Raw genomic sequence first — 23079 nt, forward strand, 5'->3', positions numbered from 1 at the left:
GTTTTAAACAAGTCTATTTGCTTATTTACAACACCAGTTCAGCTGTTGACTTTGTAAGATGTCCCAAGGAGTTTAGTAACCGTGATCTTAATTACAAACATTAAATGGAATACATGCGCTTTCAATTCAACCAAAATTATCTGCTGATTGTTACTATTGCTTACAGTTGGGTAATGTTTATTTGTCTGTTGTTTTTGTTACAGTATCACAGGACATGAAACTTAATCCACAGCAAGCTCCATTATATGTAAGTACATTTTAATTTTTACCCAGTAATATTACTTTTGTTTCCTTCGCCAGATGATTCCTTTACTGTATACAGATATTGTAAATGAGAAGTACATATTGTAACAGAAAGGAAAGATATATTGATAATGTGCAGCGTTGCCATCACATCAAGCTTTTCATGCAATCTTATTATCCTTTTATAACAGAATGTTTTCTCACTACAGCTAGGGATGCATGGGCAATATTTGACCTATGATGGGTCACACAAAACCATATAATCTTCCCAGATACAGGTGCAACAGGGAAAGGCACTGAAGAGTCTCAGATAATTATAGTTGATTTTATTGAATAAAAATGGGCAGTGACATATTTTGCCGGTTCCTTTGTCGGCAAACGGTAATTATTATTATTTTATTTTTTTACTTCATTAATGGATTCTCTAACGGCTATCTTTAAAAGGATATAGGTTTTTATATTTGATCTGTTTGTTCAGTAGTACAGATCAGTTTGTCTGACCCACATAAACGATAGTACATTGCCATGGAAACCACTTCAGCCTGGTACTCGTTATTGGGTCTGGACCATGCAGGAAGTTTATAATATTGTGCTAGACATTGAATTGTTAATATAGGTTTCCTCGTCTAATGCCTTCATGTTCATCTACAGTGGCTGTAGCAGCCAAGGTCAAAAGTTATAGGTTGTGCCTCAATTGCAGACTGACTTTGAAATTTTGAGCTAGGAAGAACATTTCTGTGTGACATGGCTGAAATGAAATTGAATGGAGGCATTGAGATGTCTGCACTGTAAGTGCGATGCCGACTTAACAGATACGAAGACTGCAGATGTGCTTCGTTATACAGTTCTCCACCCTAGGTCTTGGAATTCTTTCCTTCCATGGAGAAACCCATTAAGACTGGTTTTGTACGTGATCTGGCAGTCTGCACTGTGGAAAGAATAGAAAGCAACTTCTGATTAGAGTATCTTGATGCTGATCGGACCAGGACAAAGCACAGATGGTGCTGACTTAGCATGAAAATGTTCCTGCTTCTCAGATATGTTTGTGTGTGTATATGTGTGTACATATGTGTGTGTGTGTGTGTGTGTATATATACTTTTAGATGTATTGTGTAAAGGTTGTTCTGTGCAAATGTAGCATCTGTAATGTCTGTATCTGCTATACTGATACAATATTTGCCTGTTAGTAGCTTGATATAATATCATATAACATTCAGTATTTTATGATTTAAAATGCATCGCATTGGTATCTATCTTTAGATGTATTGTAAAGGTTGTCCTGAGCACATCCAATATTTGTAATGCTTATATCTATTATACTGATACATTATTCGCAGATTGGGACATTTAGGGCAGATTCATAAAGTCCTTTATTGTATGTGATATAAAGTATATTGAATATATTAATCATGTGATCACGCAGGGCACGTCTGTGTATTGCCCTCATATTGAACGTCGGAGAATGTTCCCTGTGCGCATGCGCAAGAGGGCGCGGCGCACACCATTCAAGTTTGTGACCAGGAGAGTCACATTATCTTAATTCTCTGTATACATTGGTCATGTGACCACGCAGGGCACGTTTGTGTGCCGCCCCCACGCTGAACGTTGGAGAACGCTCATTGTGCGCATGCGCAAGATGGCGCGGCGCAAACTATTTAAGATTGTGACTAGAAGAGTCACATTATTCTATTCCCTCCTGAAGAAGTCTTACATTTACAAGACGAAACGCGTTGAGGCTATTTGGATTTTATTTACCAGCGGAGTTACATCATAAGACTGCAAGTATCATTGGAATTGGCAGTTTAAATATTGTACTCCTGAAAGGTTTCTATGGTCTGCATTGTGGACAGAAAATCCTGCACATCGTGTTTTTATATATTTTATCATGTGAGTTTGTTACCTTAAGGTTCTAAATATATTAAATGTGTATTTTGATATACTACACCATGATGGTTCTTCTTTTTTAATATTGAGACCAACACAGATGTCTTGCTTAATGGAAGCTGTTTGCTGCAAATGATACAGATAAGCTTTAAAGATATTTTCTCTGGTACGCATATATAATATGCTTAAGGTGTTGGCGTTCTAAGGTGTATAAACAGATAAGCCACAAAGCTTTTATATCTGGTACGCATATTGCACAACTAAGGTGTTGGTGCTTCCTTAGAGTGGTGCTCGCTCTATGTACTTCCATCCTTCTCACTGACTGTTGATTACACTGTTATCTTGCACTTATACTCCAGTATATCCGCGGGGAGATTGTCATTTCTGGGCTTGTGGAACAGTCACTGTATTAGTACCTCTAAAAATACAGTATTATACTATGTGGCGCCCCATCCCTTCTGTTTTGCTATATATATATATATATATATATATATATATATATATATATATATATATATATATATATATATATATATATATATATATATTCACACACACAATATTTATGTAGTTAATTAATTGTGCAGAGTTGTACAGAGAAAATACTCACATATTATAATATATATATCAAACACGTTAATAAACCTTCAGAATTTTACATGTTAATGACTTGGTTTACCTACTGCAATAAATTGGGCATTTAATACTTGACCAACGTACTGCTTTATAAAGCAATTTAATAAAAATGAAAAATAGAATTTCTATTTTCTTTTCCAACTAGAAACGGGGTAGAGTGTGGCTTGCTTCCAGCTACTGTGCAACTGAACTTTTTAAGTGCAACCACATTCCTGTCTTTGATAGCAAGAATGGAAAAGATAAGCTAATCTTTGGCTTTGAGACTTGACTGCTCAAATGCTTTATGACTGCTATAATATTTGCTATTTTACTATCTGAATGGTTCAGGTTTTAGATCCGTTTTTTTTAAGGTCAGATGGGGATATTTGAGTTTACAGTGTCTGATATTGAGGAGATTAAGTTATTATTGGGCAACATATACTCTATAACAATTACAGCTTTTGTTAACTTTTAAATTTGTGACTGCAAAAGTGTTTTTGAAGTAGTTGCAATTGCCATATGTCTCCAAGTTACTGAAATGATTATGCAGGATGCAGACATTTTCCGTTCCAGAGCGCCTCAATAAAGGTGGCACATTACTAGGGCGTTCTGTGAGTGGTATAGTTTAAATATCTGATAAGCAAACTATACTTTTCTAGAATAACAGTAGAAGCGCTATATTCTTTAAAGGTAATGAAGCCTGACTTATTTTGGGTGTATATCCTAGAGCTCCCTGAGGTTGCAGTAAGTTGTTCAGTAGAGGGTAAGAGCGGTGTGTGCTTAACACTGATTGAAATTGCTGAATCATTGCCTTTTGGTATGAGTTAGTCAGACATTGTGACATTGTGCTCATCAGGCTTGTACATCATGATGAAGCTTGATTTGATTATTTTGTATAATGTCAGGGAGTGTTTATCTATCTGGTCTTGTACCTTTTGAAAGACGTATTTTGCTATCCTTTTTTGTAAAGTGTAGAGGGCTATATTCCTGCAGTCAAACTCCTCTCAGTACTGCAGACCTTTTTAAACAAGTAATGTCAGCAGGCTTTTACAGAGGACGTCCCTCTGGTGTTCTATCGTAGTCCGTTTCAAGGTAGATATAGCAGTGCGCATATACTAAATTGCTTTATCTAAATCCAATATCCCACAGATTAACCCGTCATTAGCTGCAGTCTGATACATTTTATAGTTTCACCCTAAACCATCACTGACATACCTTGACCACCTGGCAAGGTCGGGGGACTATGTTGTTAAATATGTGTGTGTACAGATATGCGTGTGTGTGTGTGTATGTGTGTGTGTATATATATATATATATATATATATATATATATATATATATATATATATATATATATATATATATATATATATATATATATATATATATATATGTATATATATATATGTATGTATTATAGAAAAAGGACAAAGCAGGGCGCCTCATAGTGTAGTAATATAGGTATGCTATAATAGTAATGCTGCGCACCAGATAGTTTATTGTAATCAGGCGTATCAGAGAATTATGGTCCTCACACCAAATGATTTGTTATGACGAAGCGTATCAGATTGGATTCTTACTTACTTCACTTAAAGGGCCATCCAGGATCCCACCATCATATGCTAAAAGAAACAAACGTGGAAAACCAGCTATAGTGTATTACCTTTTTAGCGTAAATAACCTTACACCATACACCCAGTGATGGATACCAAAAACCACACTAAAAGTGCTTAAGCGTACCAGATACAGAATATAGCAGGCTTATCTGCAAGATCCCTTTGGTCCCACTGGGCCTCTTTTTGTATATCCCGGTACCTCAGGTTGAGAAAAAACACCATATAGTGTAGTATTTCTTACTCAAAAACTTATAATGAACGCGTATGTGAATCCGCTTACAAAAGAAGACAAATGTCCCCATCAAATGTCGACGAGTCCAATATGGAATAAATTGTCCAAAAGTCCAGGGTTCCAGACAATAATAAAAGTAGTACCACAGCAGCAAAACCCAACGTGTTTCGTCTTATGTTAAATAAAGACTTCATCAGGAGTTATATAGACAGAACGCTCCTATTTTTAGTGTGCCATGCCATATTATGTGTGCACATCAGAGACGTTCGCATACTGCGCATGTACAATTATACAAAATCAAAAAACTTTATTTAAATGTCCATATGGATAGAGGACATATACAACATACGCATGCGCCATCTGGCGCTTAATAGAAACAATTCATTAAATTTCTGCAGGCTTGCAGATCAATTACATATACTGGACAATTTTACACTGCGCTTGAGTAGTGTCTAAAGCATACATTCTTAATGTCCTGGTAGGTCGAGGACATAGAAAAAGTTAGCGTATGTACCACATGGCGCTAAAATATTAATGCAAATAATTATATTCGGTCACTACAGTATAATATGTATATAGAATCAAAGATACAATAAGAATATAAAAAACATTATAAGACTATAAACATAAAACAGTTAAAAATATATATAAAATATATAATTTCTATAAAAAAATTATTCCTATGAAAACATATAAAGACCATAATTTTAAAACAGGACATTTCATTTAAGAACTGTAGCCCCTTGTGTTATTACCTTGCAGAATTTAAAATTGCTGTACATTGCAACCCAACACTGATTTTAACTTTTTAAAACCTCTACTGTTGTCACTTGTGATGCGCAATAAGGGGAGACTTGCAATCGCTTTTAGTCTGCCACCTGTGATGTGTATTTCATAATCGTCATCATCATCATCAGGTATTTATGTAGCGCAACTAATTCCGCATCGCTGTACAGAGAACTCGCTCACATCAGTCGCTGCCCCATTGGAGGTTACAGACTAAATTCCCTAACACACACACACACACTTGGGTCAATTTTTGATAGCAGCCAATTAACCTACTAGTATGTTTTGTTTTTTTTTGTTTTGTTTTTTCTGGAATGTGGTTGGAAACCGGACCACCCAGAGGAAACCCACGCAAACAAGGGGAGAACATACAACTCCACACAGATAAGGCCATGGTTGGGAATCAAACTCATGACCCAAGTGCTGTGAGGCAGATGTGCTAGCCACTAGGACCACATTTGGCACGCTATAAATAAAGGTTAATAATAATCATGCAATCTTGTTTGTGTCCTTTCAGAAAAGGTGCTGAGGGTTTTTTGTATGAGTTGCTCTACTGCGCCACATTGAAGGCAGCAGAGAGATCTAGAAGAATAAATAGTAAAAGTAATAACCAGCCAGAAAAACATTGGAATCTTTAGTAAGAACTGTTTCAGTGGAATGGGCAGCACGGTGGCTTAGTGGTTAGCACTTCTCCCTTATAGCACTGGGGTCATGAGTTCAATTCCCGACCATGGCCTTATCTGTGTTTGCGTGGGTTTCCTCTGGGTGCTCTGGTTTCCTCCCACACTTCAAAAAGAATACTTGTATGTTAATTGGCTGCAAACAAATTGACCCTAGTTTATGTGTGTGTTAGGGAATATAGACTGTAAGCCCCAATGGGGCAGGGACTGATGTGAGTGATTTCTCTGTACAGCACTGCGGATTTAGTGGTGCTATATAAATAAATGATGATGATGATGATGAATATATTGTGTGTGGAATCCAGATGAAAAAGGTCCATCAAAGAGCATAGAGATAGCTTACTAGGAGGATATACGCCAAACAATTGAGTTTAGAAAGCAGAAAAAAGGGGAATGCAAGGATGAATCGAAAACTGGTTTATTTAGGATGGCAGTAATGTATGCTTGCTTAAACAAACATATACAAATGTATAGTAAGGGCAAAGCTGTGAAATATTTCCGTTCATATGAATAATCAGAGCTGGTGAAAGCGAGTGAACAAGATGTGAGGGATTTTGATCCAAGAGCGCAGGTCTCAGGCTTAAATATGGAGAGGTTGTGGTAGAATCTTTTGATCGATGAAGTCCGTTTTTTCCTCGAAGGTGATCGGTAAAGTCATGTCCCTTGAGATCACTATTAAGTTTCTCTAATGTTAGGTTAAGGAGAGAATTGAAGGCACTGAAGATGTGTTAATGATTACTGGACAAGGTAGAAATGAAAGATATAAAGTAGGTATGTTTTGGCTTTGGTAGGGTGTAAGTGTAGAATCACAGAATACATTTATAATGAATGAAATTTACAGAGGAGCGAGTCTACCTCCAATAGCGCCAGCGAACCAGGAGCAGTTTTGGAAATAGCTGTTTAGTGTGACAAGGTTGCCAAAAGAAATGCCAGGATTTGTGGGAAGTAGGAGGGGCTACTTGGTCTAAGGTAAATGTGTATGGTTATAATATCCTGGTTACATGAGGGGAGATATATGGGAAATTGCAGACTGCCACTGAGGTATTGCATGTTAGTGGAATATAGAAGCTTGCGAGAGGTCAATCTTGGAGGAGGGGAATCAAATGCAATTAAGAGGATGTATGTTAAAAAAGGAATGGGGAAGTTGTTGCAGTTTTAAATAAAACCAAATGTGGGTGAGAATAAGATCAAGTTAGTGAATATTTTTGTTAGTTATTGTGGTTCCTTGATCTGGTAGGAGAACAGTGATGAACATACAAGATGAGGGAGCAGGGCTGCTAAGTGAGAGAGAAGGCAGATGGCTGTGTGATTTATAGGATTTGTGGTAGTGTGAGTCTGTGAATAAATGTAATATGCTTGTGGCAGGTGAGCACAGTAGAAGGGGGAACTGATCTGGACGGTCAGAGGGGTAACAAGGAATTTAGCCATGTCCCTTTTAGCCGTGGCCGATGCCCCTCTTTCATCAGGCTATGACAACGATAGAAAATGTGTAAAAGTATTAGAAGCGTGGCACTTTGCAGTCTTTATATACAGAAAAAAAATACATAGATCAATTTATATACTTTGTGGTAACAGACCTTGTGACAAATAGCAAAGTGCCTTGACCTAGAATTTTAAAGATGAAGCAGTTCCTTGTGTTTGCAATGTCCCTTAGAAATATCATCATTCAATATTACTACTGCCCCTGCACAGCGTACCGTCACCATGGCTAAAGTTATAGGGGGATTGGCTAATTATATTGCCTCTTTCTCACCTGAACAGGATTGAGCATTTTAACGGGATTTTAACAGATGGGGAGTCCTAAGGATATCTTTAACTCCATGGCCAGTAAAGACATAGCAATGATAACCTTTACATAGCTAACAAAGAAGCAGAAAAAAGTTAAATTTCACTTTGCATAGCGTATGGGGGATACAACGTACATGAGGCTAACGCAGAACAGATGTGCCTTTCATTTCACCAGCTACCTAACAGTGACTGGTCCTTTTTGTATTTTGACATTCCACCCTGCTGGTAAGGATTGAATTTGCTAGTTGTACATTTTTTATTCTTCTAATGGACTTTAGAGAGCGCATTGCTTGTTTATGATCGGAGACAATGGTAGGTGTGTCGTATTTAAAGCAAGGTAACCTTCATCCAGGGGCTGAAAGCAGCAAAATTCAGTTTTTTAATGTTAATCCAAACTCTGAAAGCTGTTATATTGCTGAACTCGCTGGGCCACGCTTGGGGCATCTAGTGTTTACCCAAAGACTGGTGTTCAGGATACCGTGTTGCCTGAAATAGCAAATTGCAGACAAAAACCAATTTATAATATCTGGTGATTATAGGGCGGTGAGTGTGTTATATGGCTGAGTAATCAGCTGGTAAAATGTCTTTAAAGGTCAAGGCATTCTTTAATAATTAAGTACTAACTGATGTGTACTGAAGTCTAAATGCATACGTTCTCAAATACCCAGACGTAGTTGATCACATGTCCGTGTTAATGTGGGCTTTAGATATGGTGTGATTACATTGCTGACCGCATAGTGCTTTGAAAAAGCAGTAGGTATTTTGGATTAATGGCCCCTATGCCACAACATATTTTTAAAGTGTGTTTGACTAGAATTAGAGTAAGTATGTATTATTTTTCATCTCCTGCATGTTCATATGTTCACAGCATTGAAGGGGACAAGGTTAGAAATATCTGGCTAATGATATAATCAGGCTAGAGTATTTGCGCACAAAGAACCTGATTCATTAAGGCACACAAAACGTACGTAGATTGTGGGTTTTTTGGGGGGGTTTTACGCATGTAAATCGGGCATATTAATGTTCACATTCAACAAGAAGCACATCTGAAGATACAGCTGTTGATGAATAAGGGTCTAAGTACGCTCTGCTCTAACAGACAGTACACTGCAGGACACATCCAATATATATGTGGAATATAAAGTCCTTATAGAACACAAAGGGAAAATATAATATTCAATTAATGCCACCTGTTAATAATATTGTCAAAAACATTCAAAAATAAAAATAGTTTGTTTTTTTTCTCCATAAAATATATTTTAGGATGTTATTAATGTCTAATGTACATAAAATACATTTTTACAGTTGCTGTTGGTGGCAAACACATGTTCTAGCATGCAAACACAACCATCATTACCATCACTCGACACTTAAACCTGCAACTCATAGACAGAAACACACGTACCTTAGAGATACCCAAACCTTGAGTCTGATGTTGCTGTGTGTGCTCCAGCTTGCCATGCCCTTACTGTACATTGACTGTGCATACTCCCCTCCCCCCCTCGTTCCACCAATGAAATCGTAGCCTATCGGAAGGCTCCTTTGCTCTTGATGATCAATTCAGTGTTGCTGCTTTTGCTAGCGTGTAGTCTGGTTCTGGGCATGTGTAGAACGATTTTACGTAAAATACGCCACGTATCTCTATTTACGGTCCTTAATGAATCATGCCCAGAATATTTCAGAAGATGAGTGTGCTGAGCTTGTGGGAGGCAGTAACCTGTCCATATGTGTGATTTATGTTACTGTGGACAGGACTACATGTGACAGGGGTAGTGTCATGATGTGAGAAGTTGAGTGGAGGCATACTGAGAGTTATATGGTGGCAGGGGCATAGTCCCCCAACACCAAAATGTAGTCACGCGAGGCTCCTGTAAAACTGATATGGGGAAATTTGTGGTGTCAAATGCATCACCATAAGAAACAAATTTCATACATCTATCTTGTTTGCAGAGATCTGTAACATCCTAAATCTCTGGTTCACATATTGCCTGCACTCTCTGACTGAACAGTTTACTTAAAGTTCAGTTAGTTTAGTAAAGAAACATTGATTATCATTTTAGAGGATTTGAATAATGAAAAAATGTTACTGTATACACAAGGGAGGCTTCCTTTTTGTGGTTATCAATAATTATAAGAATGCCTATTACTCCACTTTTAACTGGTGGCATCACTGAGGCATGAGGCACATTGTACCTCACTCCACTTTGATGTCCCTAGTGAAATTAGTAGCTGGATATTAGATATGTACAGGTGTCCGGTCCACTTTATTGCTGCACTAGTACCTAGCAAAATATCTTACGAAGGTGCCCCTCCTCCTAGCAGCAGCCTCAGTCCACCTATTTTCCCAAGGGCTCTAACATTACTTTTATAGCCCTTGCAGATAATCTGGTAGGAGGGGCAGATATGTGAGCGGAAAAACCAAAGTCGTCCAAGGATCAGACTGTATGAGACTCTCAGAAACCGCACAGAACCCAAAATCTACAACAAGCGGCCTACAGGGCTCTGTACAGCGCTGCGGAATTAGTGTCGCTATATAAATAAATGATGATGATGTCACATATTCTGTTCTCTACAAACACTACATAATGGCTTGTTTGTTGGTGTGGACATGGGCCCTAGACTGCAGGCACAGTGGGATTTGGTCAGTTCTCATGGCTATTGTTTGAGTTTGGACATTCTGATAATTTCTAGAGTGGTATGGTAAATATTCTTAGAGATGGTGGAGTTGCTGAGATAGGCTTGCTAATCCAGGGATGAAATCTATGTCTGTGCTGGAAAGCTGATTCCACCTGCAAGTTCCCAGAGGCAGAACTGGAACAATAAAAACACTATTTTGGCAATGCGTTTTTTTGTATTTCAATACAAAAATGTCAACTCCGATGCAGCCCACTGTTCTATTTATAATTCTTCTGCCAATAATGACATTATTTAAAACTCTTCGGAAGTAGATTGTGCTATCAGTAGTTAGAGCAATAATGTATCTGCAGGTAAATGTCTTTTGCAAATCATGATTTTTACCAAGTTGGACAGTTCTGTTTTAGATTGTAATTAAGTGATTGGTTCTGCATAGTGTCATAGACTCTCCGGCAATCGTCCCCGCCACTCATCTTCAAGCATAAAAATAGGTCTAACTGAGCCGTCTAGTCATCAGCAGCCTGGGCCTTATCGGTTAGTGAAAGGAGCTCTGCTCTTCCAAACTGCACACAATGACTTTGACCTTCCCTTGTACTCTTGACCCAGTTCATTACCTCCTGATCTCAAGTGCTTAGGCTGTGTCTTGATATCGGCGAAGGTGAAGTCATTCGGAAATATATAAATAGTTGAGACTAACCAGAAGAGATGCTGGCTGCCAAAGAAGCTAGCTTGCTAAACAGCAGGACAGCTTAATTGTAAAGTAGATTAATTAGTGTGTGCTTTGTATGCTCATTCACCCTCTCGGATATTCACTTCTTATTTATTCATAGACACACTTGTCATTTCTGGAATCATTTTCTATTGCAATGCACTGTCGTATGATGGTTGGTTTGGCTTTCATGCATTGTAGAGGTTTAGTATGGTACTTTTGTAATGTATTCATGCCTGTACGTGCCTCACATTATACCAGGCTCTTATAAAGAAGAGCTACAGGAAAGTGCATGACCGTCATTACAGGGTGCACAGTGTTGGCACATTATCTCTATGTAGTTTGGCATGGCAGCTGTTTATACTTTTCCACTGTAACTGTGAGCTTGCAGAATTTCTTAGCAAATAAAGAAAATAGCCATAGGCTCATCTCTAACTTGAGTAACCGTTCAGCGTGATCTGATTTTTAGGTAGATTCTTTTCATGAGGAGGCTAAGAACTTCTTGTTCAGGGCGTCAACATTTTCCATGAAATAGTTTTCGCCTGCCTTGATGGCTGCTTTAAGTAGATGTTCACAAAAGAGCTTGTTGAAAGATACCAGATGGTTGTTAGGGATTAGAGAAGTGTGTGTAAAAATATACAGCAATCCAGCATAAGGCAGACACTACTATCACTGTTGTAATGGCTATCGAGTCAAGAAATAAATTGTGATCTTAACAACCCACTCAACATTGTAAAAGCATTTTATGATTTTATAGTAGTTCATAACCTGGCAATTTAATAGAACTGCACTACATAGTCTCTGTCTGGTGAAGCAGTAGATGGTGGTTCTTGTGTTTTGTGTATAAAGTTCAAGTTGAATATATTTGTTTAGGTTAGAAAAAATATACTGTTTTATGAATTGGTGTATGACGCTTCAGTTTATTAACTATGGCTCTATAGTGAGGTCTGTATGTTATTTGGAGATACTAAATAACATTCTAAATGACTAATGAGGTCTGTATCAAATACCCTTTTAATGAGCACACATGGGGCCCGATTCATTAAGGATCTTAAATTAAGAAATTTCTTATTTAAGTCTCCTGGACAAAACCATGTTATAATGCAAGGGGTGCAAATTAGTATTCTGTTTTGCACATAAGTTAACTACTGACTCTTTTTTCATGTAGCACACAAATACTTGATAGCTTATTTGTACACTGACATTTTAAGTTAGATTTGTGTGCTACATGAAAAAACAGTCCGTATTTAACTTGTGTGCAAAACAGAATACTAATTTGCACCCCTTGCATTGTAACATGGTTTTGTCCAGGAGACTTAAATAAGAAATTTCTTAATTTAAGATCCTTAATGAATCGGGCCCATAGTGAGTGCCAGGATCAGTCTCCAATCTAACTGCATACGGGTGGCCAAATTAGCTAGATTTGGTTGTATGGTGCTCAGATTGCAGGACAGGATCATTAGGAAGTTTTGTGTTATCAGCAGAGGACTGTCATCTGCCTGCCAGATTAGGGAGCATGTTCGAAAATAATCCTACTCCCATCAATTGGACCAATTTGCAGCACTGATGGTGTCTGGTCAGTATTAGGTAGAGAGTTAGTAGAATTGCTTTCTTTTTTAAACCATTTACTGAACAGGCCTTTTATGTATGTGCATAGTATAGGTGTTGCTCTTGGATATTTCTAGGCTTTCTGTACATACTCAATTTGTGTACCTTATTTTGATGTATTCTGTGATGCAATTATAGAACTTTGTATCACTATCTTCAGTGCCATGCCTGTTTTATTAGGAATATGATTATTAATATGTTCCACAAAAACAGCAAAATCAAATATACTGCACACTATTTTCAGAAAAGTCACCAAAAATATATATATTCAAATATTTTACTGTTTTGTTTTGGGTTTTTTTTGTTTTTTTTCCCTTTTCCCAAAACAATAATTTTTTCCCTATGGATTCTTGAATTTATTTTGAATCCCATTTCCTTTTGATTTTTAAAGCATTGATGTAATGTACCAAGCATTGGCAAGTCCGTTTATCCACATAATCTCTTCTGGAGTCAGGATTTGTCAGTACCACTTTCTGAAATGAAATACTGTCTGCTGTAGCATACCCATGTTAATCTCTTAAATTAAAGCATATATTTTCTCTTTGCTGTTAAAACATTGCTGTGTTAAACCATCTCTTCTCTCTCAATAAATACTTGTCAATGAAACAACTTTGATATGATCTGTATAAATGATTTGTGCAATTAATATTGGCATTTTGTGTACAACAACAACATCCCAATACCCTCTTCGGCAGTGCTGAGATGCAGCACAAAATCCTTTCGTGCAACAAGATTATTGATATTTGATATAATGAAGAGGGTTTTTATTCTGTTTGTTTTTTTTTAATTTTTGCATGTGGGGTGGATGCTCCACATGGCTTCATTTTTTATTTTGCCATTAATAAACTTATATTACTATTATTTTCTCATATCTTCTATGAATTTCCTAATTCCCAAACCTGCCTAGTTTACCCACCTGTATGATTGCTGATTCATCGTGTAGGTTCTAGGAAAGAAATAAGAATATATACACTTAAGGTTTCATTGGACCCAAATCTCTGTTCCAACTCAATTGTCCATACTATGGAAAGAAAAACTTCAAATAATGTGGCATAGCCTCCCGTTGTGGAATGTGAGAATTGCTTTGTTACTTACACCAACACAGCATTTCCTCCATGCTCCTGTCACTCCACTAAATGTCTGACAGTCTGACAGGACTGAGGGGCACCCTCTCTAATACCCACATTTCTGATGATTATTTCTTGTGTCTACAATATGTCCATGTTGTTCCCCTGGCAGAATGAATAGGGTCACTAACTGGCTTTTTGTGTTGCCTCTCAGGGTGACTGTGTCCTTACAGTGCGTCTCACAGAACAATCTGAGCTGGAAGATGATCTGGTTTTTTACCTGCTGTTTTCTGGCTCGACTCTGAAGCATTTAGCAAGCACTCGGAAAGTAAACTCTGCGACCCTAGAAACTGTCACCCCAGGTGAGCACACTGTTATGGTTTATTTTTTGGTGTGTGGTGTGTTTTTTTTTATTTTTATAATGCTGAAAGTTGCTGCTTAGTTTTTAAATCTCATTTTGATCTGTGAAGATTATTTTAGGCAGATATAAAACATTAAAGATTATGCATACATTTTTATTATCGCTGAATATTGTTATGCGATAAGGTACATTATCGTTTATGAAATCTCTGAAGAATGAATAGTTTTAATTATGCTACCGCAAACATTGTCTTTGTTTCATTATCTGTCCTCCTTATTCCTTTCCTGCTTTTGTTTCTGGGTATAAATTGTACTTCTATTTTGGGGCCAGCACAGAAAGGCATTATACTTCGTGCAATCTGGGGGGATAGGTTGAATTTGGAGATGGAAAGGAGACCAGAGGTTTAATCGTATCGTAGAAATAGAAAATGTAGCAAAAATTATGATGCTCCTTTTTATATTGCATTTATCTGTCACAGCTTGGTCTAGTATTGATGTAGTACGTACTGTTATTTGTGAATTACATTTGCTATTATCTGTGTGTGTACCTGCTGATTGTATCAGCGGTGAGATTTATGAAAGCTGTTTCTCTGGATAATTGTAGTAAAGGGGATGCTACCCATAGCAACCGGTCAGATTTTCCCCAGCACAGTTTAGAAAATGGAAGCAACTGTCCGATTGTGTAGCTAATGGAAGCGCCACCAGTTTGTTTATTAGTTTACTATGTTTGTCCCCAATTGTAAAGTGCTATGATGATGATGATGATGATGATGATTTCTGTCTGTGAAACAGTTTCCATATATGTCCCTCGTGTTTCACACGATTTCTGGGTTCATTGACATCATTAAAGCAATTATTATAAAATGTGTAGAGTTTATAATTAAATGAGTTACTGTATGTATTACTCAGTGACATATTATACTGTGTTCTTAGCACTGCCATCTATGCCAGGAGGTAATTTGTAGCCAGTTCTTCCTCCTGTTGCTGGAAGTCCGACGTCTTAAATCCAAAGAGACACATTACAGAAAACAGAAACTGTATTCTTTAAGAGTGCCACTCAAGCAACATGTTTAATACACAGGGTACTTTTTCATTTCAGTGTGGCCAATGCCCAAACTGTAAGCCAATGCACCTCAATCAATATACATGGCCAATAAGTTCATGTTGGGATCTTTATACATCAGTGATGGGTAACAGGTTGTCTGTTGCTGGTATACAGCCATGGCCAAAAGTTTTGAGAATGACACAAATATTTTTCACAAAGTCTGCTGCCTCAGTTTTTATGATGGCAATTTGCATATACTCCAGAATATCATGAAGAGTGATCAGATGACTTTCAATTAATTTCAAACTCCCTCTTTGCCATGACAATGAACTTTATCCCAAAAACATTTCCACTGCATTGCAACCCTGCCACAAAAGGACCAGCTGACATCAGATCAGTGATTCTCTCGCTAACACAGGTGAGTGTTGACAAGGACAAGGCTGGAGATACCTCTGTTATGCTGCTGGAGTTAGAATAATAGACTGGAAGCTTTAAAAGGAGGGTGGTGCTTGAAATCATTGGTTTTCCTCTGTTAACCATGGTTATCTGCAGGGAAATACATGCAGTCATCATTGCTTTGTAAAAAAGGCAAGGATATTGCTGCTAGTAAGATTGCACCTAAATCAACCATTTATTGGATCATCAAGAACTTCAAGGAGAGAGGTTCAATAGTTGTGAAGAAGGCTTTAGGGTGCCCAAGAACGTCCAGCAAGTGCTAGGACCATCTGTGACGAAACTAGTTTGATAGCGCCTTAACCAGCCTGTCCCTCGTTTCTCACAAAATGTGGATTATACCATGTACTTTTTATAGCCCTTGCTTTTGTTCCCCAGCTCAGCAGAGTACAACTACAGTGTCTAATTACATGTGGATAAGGGGACATTGTAGCTCATTGTAAATATGTATATTATTGATATTGCAGTGCATGTGGTTTCATTGTTTTAAAGTGAAGCCAGGTAGGTTGTGGGTAAGGATGAGATTCCAGGATACAGGTGAGGGGGCTGTGGCTACATTCACCCCCTCCTTCCTCTACAGGATGCAAGGAACGGCTGGAGATCCTGTGACATTACAAAATAGTGCAAAGGGTTAATTTTAGGAGGAACTGACTGCTACCTTATCTTTGGAGTTGGGGTAGGCTAATTAGTATCCATCCAGGGGGGAGGTGATGTTCATTCTGGGAATTGATGGCTGAAAGCTGAAGGGTGGCTGGTTTTTGAGTTGCGGGTCTCTACCAGTGAAAGACATCGTTGGATCTATGGGTCTTCAAGTCAGGACATCCAGGTGACTGTAACACCTTTAGCTAGTGGTGTAAGGGACAGATTAATGTGCTAAACTTGCCTGCCATTTATTTACTGTGTGTACATAATATTCTAGTGATTGTTTTTGTTGCATTAAATGTACTGTTGTACTTTCTAACTGCATTTGCCTGAGTGACTAATAAGAACCCTAGAAGGTACTGGGAAGACTTCCCTGGCATAGGAAGGCACCCCTGGGTGGTGGCCTGCCAGAGTGACGTGTGTAGCATTAGGCTAGATAAACCTGGTATATTCACTCCATCTCCTAAAGTTGATTCAGCTGCGGGAACGGGCCCCACCAGTGCAGAGCTTGCTCAGTAATGGCAGCAGGCAGGTGTGAGTGCATCTGCACGCACAGTGAGGCGAAGACTTGAAAGGATGACCTGGTATCAAGTATGCCAGCATTGAAGCCACTTTTTTCCAGTAAAAACATCAGTCACAGATTGATATTCTGCAAAAGGTACAGGGATTAGACTGCTGAAGACTGGGGTATAGTAATTTTCTCTGATGAATCCCCTTTCAGATTGTTTGGGGCATCTGGAACAATGCTTGTCTGGAGAATGAAAGGTGAGCGCTACCATCAGTCCTGTGTCATGCCAACAGTAAAGCATCCTGATACCATTTATGTGTGGGGTTGCTTCTCACCCAAGGGAGTGAGCACACTCACAATTTTGCCTAGGAACACAGCCATGAATAAAGAATGGTACCAAAATATCCTCCAAGAGCAACTTCTCCTAGCCATCCAAGAACAGTTTGATGACGAACAATGCCTTTTTCCAGCATGATGGAGCACCTTGCCATAAGGCAAAAGTGATAACTAAGTGGCTCGGGGATTAAACCATGGAAGTTTTGGGTCCATGGCCTGGAAACTCCTCAGACGTTAATACCATTGAGTACTTGTGGTCAATCTTTAAGAGGCGAGTGAACAAACAAAAACCCACAAATTCTGACAAACTCCAAGCATTGATTAGGCCAGGGAGAATGGCAGAGCTCTTCAAAAAGAAGGGTCAACACTGCAAATAGTGACTCTTTGCATAAACTTAATGTAATTGTTAATAAAAGCCTTTGACACTTATGAAATGCTTGTAATTTTACTTCAGTATACCATAGTAACATATGTCAAAAAGATCTACACTGAACAGCACTGAAGCAGCAAACTTTGTGAAAACCAATACTTGTGTCATTCTCAAAACTTTTGGCCATGACTGTACAAGGTGGAGCCAAATGACCAATCAAAAGATAATCATCTACACCAACAAATGCACTATTAACATAGGCAAATAAATATAAGATTTTCAACATAACATTTGACACTACATGTTCTGTCATATAGCATTCAAGTGATGAAAGTTTATCTGTTTTTGCTGCCATACTCTATTCTCATATATGATTCGATTACCAGGCCTAGTTCATCTCTTCTCTTTAGTCTTTAAATAAAAAAATAAACCATCAGATGTCCGTACAATATGTTATAGTATGGCCATCTAGTGGTATAGAAAGCACTATGGCTGCATTTTTTTAGGCTCTTTGTGACCATCTAGTCATTGACCGTGGGTTTGTGTGTGATTATAACCATTTCCAGGTGTTTATCTCAGGAAGGCTGTGGCTAGTTGCACATATCTGTACTGAACACAAGCTAAAGCCACAAGTTGTTTTAGTGCGACAGATGTTGACCAGATTGTTTTTACGATTAAGAATTTATGAGATCTAGCAGGAAACTGAACTTGATGCTTTCTATTTTATTATTGCTGTTGCCAAGCTGTGAAATAAAAAAAAGAAATTAATTACCATTTTTTTGTTTTCAATATAAAACATTCAAACTGAGAATGAGGTGGATAAAAAAAAAGTAACATTTTTTTTTTTTTTTTTACAAATTACAAATGTTATTTATTCACGGTTAGCCAGACAAGTCCCGATTCTCCTCTGATTGGATGAAATCCAATAAGCTTTTATTATTCATATAGACCAGTGATGGGCAACAGGCGGCCATAGGGCCTCATGTGGCCCTCTGAGCCTTCACCTACAGCCCAAATCAATTGTTTAAAATGCTTGTTGATATGTTATTACAGATAGGTGTCTTCATTTTTTTTTATTAGCTATGTTGTTTTAAAACATCAATGGGCTTAAGGCTATTCTGCGTTCCTTTTGACGGTTAGAGGGCAGCATAATGCGGCCTCTGGAATGTATACGGTTGCCGATCACTGATATAGACCAGGCTGTCTCTGGTGCTCTCTATGATGCTGTAGCGCTGACACGGTTGTGGCGGTCGTAGTGTGCCAGCTTCGTGACTGCTGTTAGTATCTGAGATTTAGGGACTGCACATTGTTACCAGATTTGTGCTCAGATTTGCTGTACCCATGGTCAGTTGTCTGCTACAATGTCAGAGGCTATGCATATTTCACACCCCTGGTTTATGTTTGGATTTGCAGACATCTGCTGTTCTGTAACATGTGACATAAACAACCACAGTTGCTAAAACACTGTGTTGGCCAGTGGTCCACTAGCACATGCTTCACAGCACATCAATTCTTTTTGTTTGTGCTTATATTTTTTAATATGGTAAAAAAATAAATCTTAATTTGTTCTCAAATATATGTAGTTTTTCTTGTCTTTGTTTTGAAAGAGCTGTGTATCGACAGATAACAATGTTGCTACCGTTGCAATATATATAATTATTATTTAAAGTGTGTGTCATGAAAACATTTGTATTTTCTAATACTGAAAGAAACCAATATAAGCAATGGTATTACTCTGACTGTTTTCCTATAGTAAATATTCCTCTAGGGAAAACAAGCCTTTATTATATCTATTATACTGATATTATTTAGGTTTATATCTAACTATTTTGGTGATATTTTATTCAATTATCTGTGTCCGATTTCTTTGCAAGTTGTCTTGCACGTCATTTATATGCAACTGTTTCCAGTACCCATGACTCCTGAAAATAGGGCTTGATTACGCAAAATTTTGCTCATGCCATCAGAGGTGGGCATAAATGACATGAAAGCCAACTCATGCTGATTTATATTGGCCCCATAGGATCTTAAATATTTTTATTTGTTTTGTGTTCTATTAATTGTGCACACCTTACTAAACGTGTAATACCACCTAGGAACATAGTTTACTAACTGGTCCCCCTCCCTGGCTGGGGCCTTTTCTTCCTGTTCTGTAGCAAATCATTTGAGCTTAGCCATCTTCAAATAACAGTGGAGGGTAGTTTGTGAGCAGGTAGACTAATCTTCATTATGGCTTGTGATTGGTCCTCTCACTTGATAGAAACTTAGAAGCATTGCAAAAAAACAGTTGTACGGTGGCTATGGTTCTTAGGAAAATATCCTCCTAGGTGGTGGTGCAGCTTTAAGAACTAATGCGGCGTTGTAATGTGGCAGGTTATCACGGTCTTCAACTAAGGTTAAAGGGGAACGCCACGTTATGGCTTGTACAATGCTGCAGATCTTTTGTGGTGCCATATAAATAAATATAATATTTATAGATATAATGCCCACCCCTCACCCATTAGTCGAATTGCGAGGGGTCCTTGCCATCTAGTAGTCAGCTGTGGTAATGGCAACTTAATGTCTGCATTTTACTTTAAAATGTCTCTAGCCTGCCAGTCTGGGAGAAGTTACTGTTACCTTACAGGTTTGTATCTCCTGTGCGATGTGTGTCTCTAGTTGGTAACCTAGCTCCATACCAATCTTCACAAAATACTGGCCTTCTCTATATCTTATGTTTAATTTTCCCTTTTAAAAAGCATTGGCACCAAGTATCATTTTTACCAGCCTGACTGGCAAAATACAAGGCATGTGGCAACCCAAGATGGCCCCTAATGGATGGAGAGTTACTGGAAAAATATAGGTGGTAGAAATACTATGGTTTGTAATCTGTTCTAAATGTTCATTTTAGTTCATAGTCCTGGTTACTTATCTTTTTTTTTTTTTAAGGGAACATAAGAATGTGTTGAATGTTTTAAAATATTATTTATGTGTCTTGTGTGCACTCTAGGGGATGCTTTGTTGTTTTTAATATCTGTGCCTCGCATGGTGTAGGGTTCTTGTGGCTGCTCAATTCTACCAACGCTGCTCTAATTGGATTAAAGATTAAGTTCTATTTAGACATAATGACATTGCATAGTGTCATCTATCTGTGAAAATACTCCAAGCAACTCTGCAGCCTGCTCTCCACACCACATTGTCAAGAGATTAGTTTAGATTTCTGAGAGCTTCAACTATTTGTTTTGTTCTTGTTGCTGGGTAAATGTAGCTGCACCAACATAGTCAGTTGTTGGGTTTTTTTTATACTCTATAGTTTGAAAATTAAGTTATTAAGATGACTCAATACTCAATTTGTAAATACTCCTATTACCTCTCCTGTATACAGATATATATACATTCTTCCTATGCTACTTATTTGCCTTGCCTTAGGAATGTGTGTTGATTCCTGATTAGCAGGGCAAGCGTATCATATTAAAACATGATTTTTTTTATTTTTTTTATTTGTTTACTTTATGGATAACTCCACCCAAAACTAAAATATACTTTTGCGTGGAGTTTGAGATATCATTTTGGTGTTCCAACAGGCCCATCCCTTTCTGCTTGGCCCCTTTGAACCAACGTGAGTGGCATTAAATGCCCCTCCCCATGAACCTCTCATTTACCTGAAAGAACTCCTAAGGAATGGGCATCAATAGCTCCTTTTGTTTCAAGCAGACGGAACTAAAAGGAGAGTGTGGAGTGCGGCATGGTGCCATTGGGTCTATCGGGGAATCCCAACCGATGCGATGAACAGAACATGCAAACATTTGTTGTTAGTATTGCCTCCATGTATTTATTCTGAGCTCTCTAAATAATCTGATTTTGTGAATGAGGGTCACCAGTATACATCATCAAGTAATACTGTGAAAGTAATCTCGTGATTAATATTGAGGATAATGTTCTACCTTCACTTTAATTGTATTTGTCAATTTAGTGAAAGACATAATTGTTTAAGAGATAATGAATGAGCCCAGATATGAATCGGGCAGCTAACATGGAACCTGATGTGACCTCAGAATGAGCTTCTTGTCCTATAAATTAACATCAGTTCATTTGATTTTATTGTATCCAGGAGTAGCAGAGGCCATTGTGAACTTCGGTGGAAGCATTTCCAATACCTGTCATGTGACTGTTCTGCAGCACATACTCTTCTCCTGTCCCTCTGGTTATTGACTTGAGATTGTGCTGCGAGGTCACATCCATGAGTTGTGGGAATGCACACAATAATAACCGCATCAGTGTGTCAAAATGCAGAACTATTTTATCATAACGCTACATCCAGAAAGACTTTTATTTTTCACTTGAATGGCTTTCTCCTGAAGAACACTCAAATGCCAATCGGTGCTTTTCTTTAGAAATCGCCAGGTGCAGTCTTGGTAAGTAGGTGCTATGTTTCTGAATTTGGTGACCTGTAGCCTTTATGGTCAGCACTGGCTGTTATATCACATGATTGCAGAAAAGTGGACATGCTTTTTTCAAGAACTTCCGCTGACATGTTAGAATTCTGATCTATATAACATATTAATCATATTGACATACATTTTAATGAGTGCTGTGGAAGTCGAAAAATGGTCACAGTCTGATTTTAAATAAAATAAATTCTATATTATATCGCAATAGGAGTAGGCGCTGCTAGTTTGTGCAGCACACTGCCAGAGGGGGCATGACCAACCCACTGAGAGGGAGTGGTAGCAGAATGCACCCTTCCACGCAGCCACAGTAGTATAAACATAATGTAAATCACAATCATGCCAATTAAAAAGAAAAATGAAACACTTTGATGCCTTACTCTGCTTCTTACATGTGGTACCTCAGTAGTTATGCACTAGGTTTTCAAGGGATTCTAGAATGAAATATTCTATTTTGGGTTGGAAAATTAACATTTGACTAGGCCATGACCTAAAGATGTTTGTTTAATCAGGGCTCTAACTTGATTTATGGCTCACAAATATGTTGATGTTACCTGAGTCTAGGAATCCCAGCAATGTACCTGTAGCTTGAAGCAGCCTCTGTCTGTGATGTCACGCGTTTAAATTTCCAACTCTGGCCCCTCGGCTACAGGTAATCAGAGGTGGCTTGAGCTTGCAATTCCCAGATACTTATACTTCATTTGAAGGGGGCACCAGGGTGGAGGTGGTGCAGTTGAGTGGTTTGCAATGTCCCGCACAGTTACAGTAGTTGCTGGCGAGCATGATGCACCTCCATAGTTATGGATCTGAATGCGACAGCCTTTTTCAAACCTTATCTGCAAAATAAAATAGAGAACCTGCTATATTATGTAAGTATGTATGTTTTTTTTTGTTTGTTTTTTTCCTATCAATTTAGATGTAATGGTCACCACATAACACCTTATGTCCTGAAAATGGGTTTTACTCAATTAGGAGATTAACAGTGTAGCCCTTTCCTGTTGGTCTAATTGCCATAGTAGAAATCTTTATCTGGACTAACATAAGTTAGCAATGGTAAGGCTCGGTACACACCACAG

General features: G+C 38.1%; 1 protein-coding gene across 17 annotated transcripts in view; it reads left to right on the forward strand.

Annotated features, from left to right (window-relative positions):
- The window catches only part of AKAP13 (A-kinase anchoring protein 13), a 169821-nt gene that overhangs the window by 34435 nt on the left and 112307 nt on the right, over positions 1-23079 (forward strand). For all 17 annotated transcript variants that reach the window (XM_075207724.1, XM_075207729.1, XM_075207725.1 and 14 more), the window contains exons 3-4: positions 204-247; positions 14077-14224. In XM_075207724.1, the coding sequence (XP_075063825.1) occupies positions 215-247; positions 14077-14224 (181 nt within the window). In that variant the 5' untranslated portion in view covers positions 204-214. The remainder of the gene's footprint in view (positions 1-203; positions 248-14076; positions 14225-23079) is intronic.

Source organism: Mixophyes fleayi, chromosome 4 (assembly GCF_038048845.1).
Source record: "Mixophyes fleayi isolate aMixFle1 chromosome 4, aMixFle1.hap1, whole genome shotgun sequence".
Lineage (NCBI taxonomy): Eukaryota > Metazoa > Chordata > Amphibia > Anura > Limnodynastidae > Mixophyes > Mixophyes fleayi.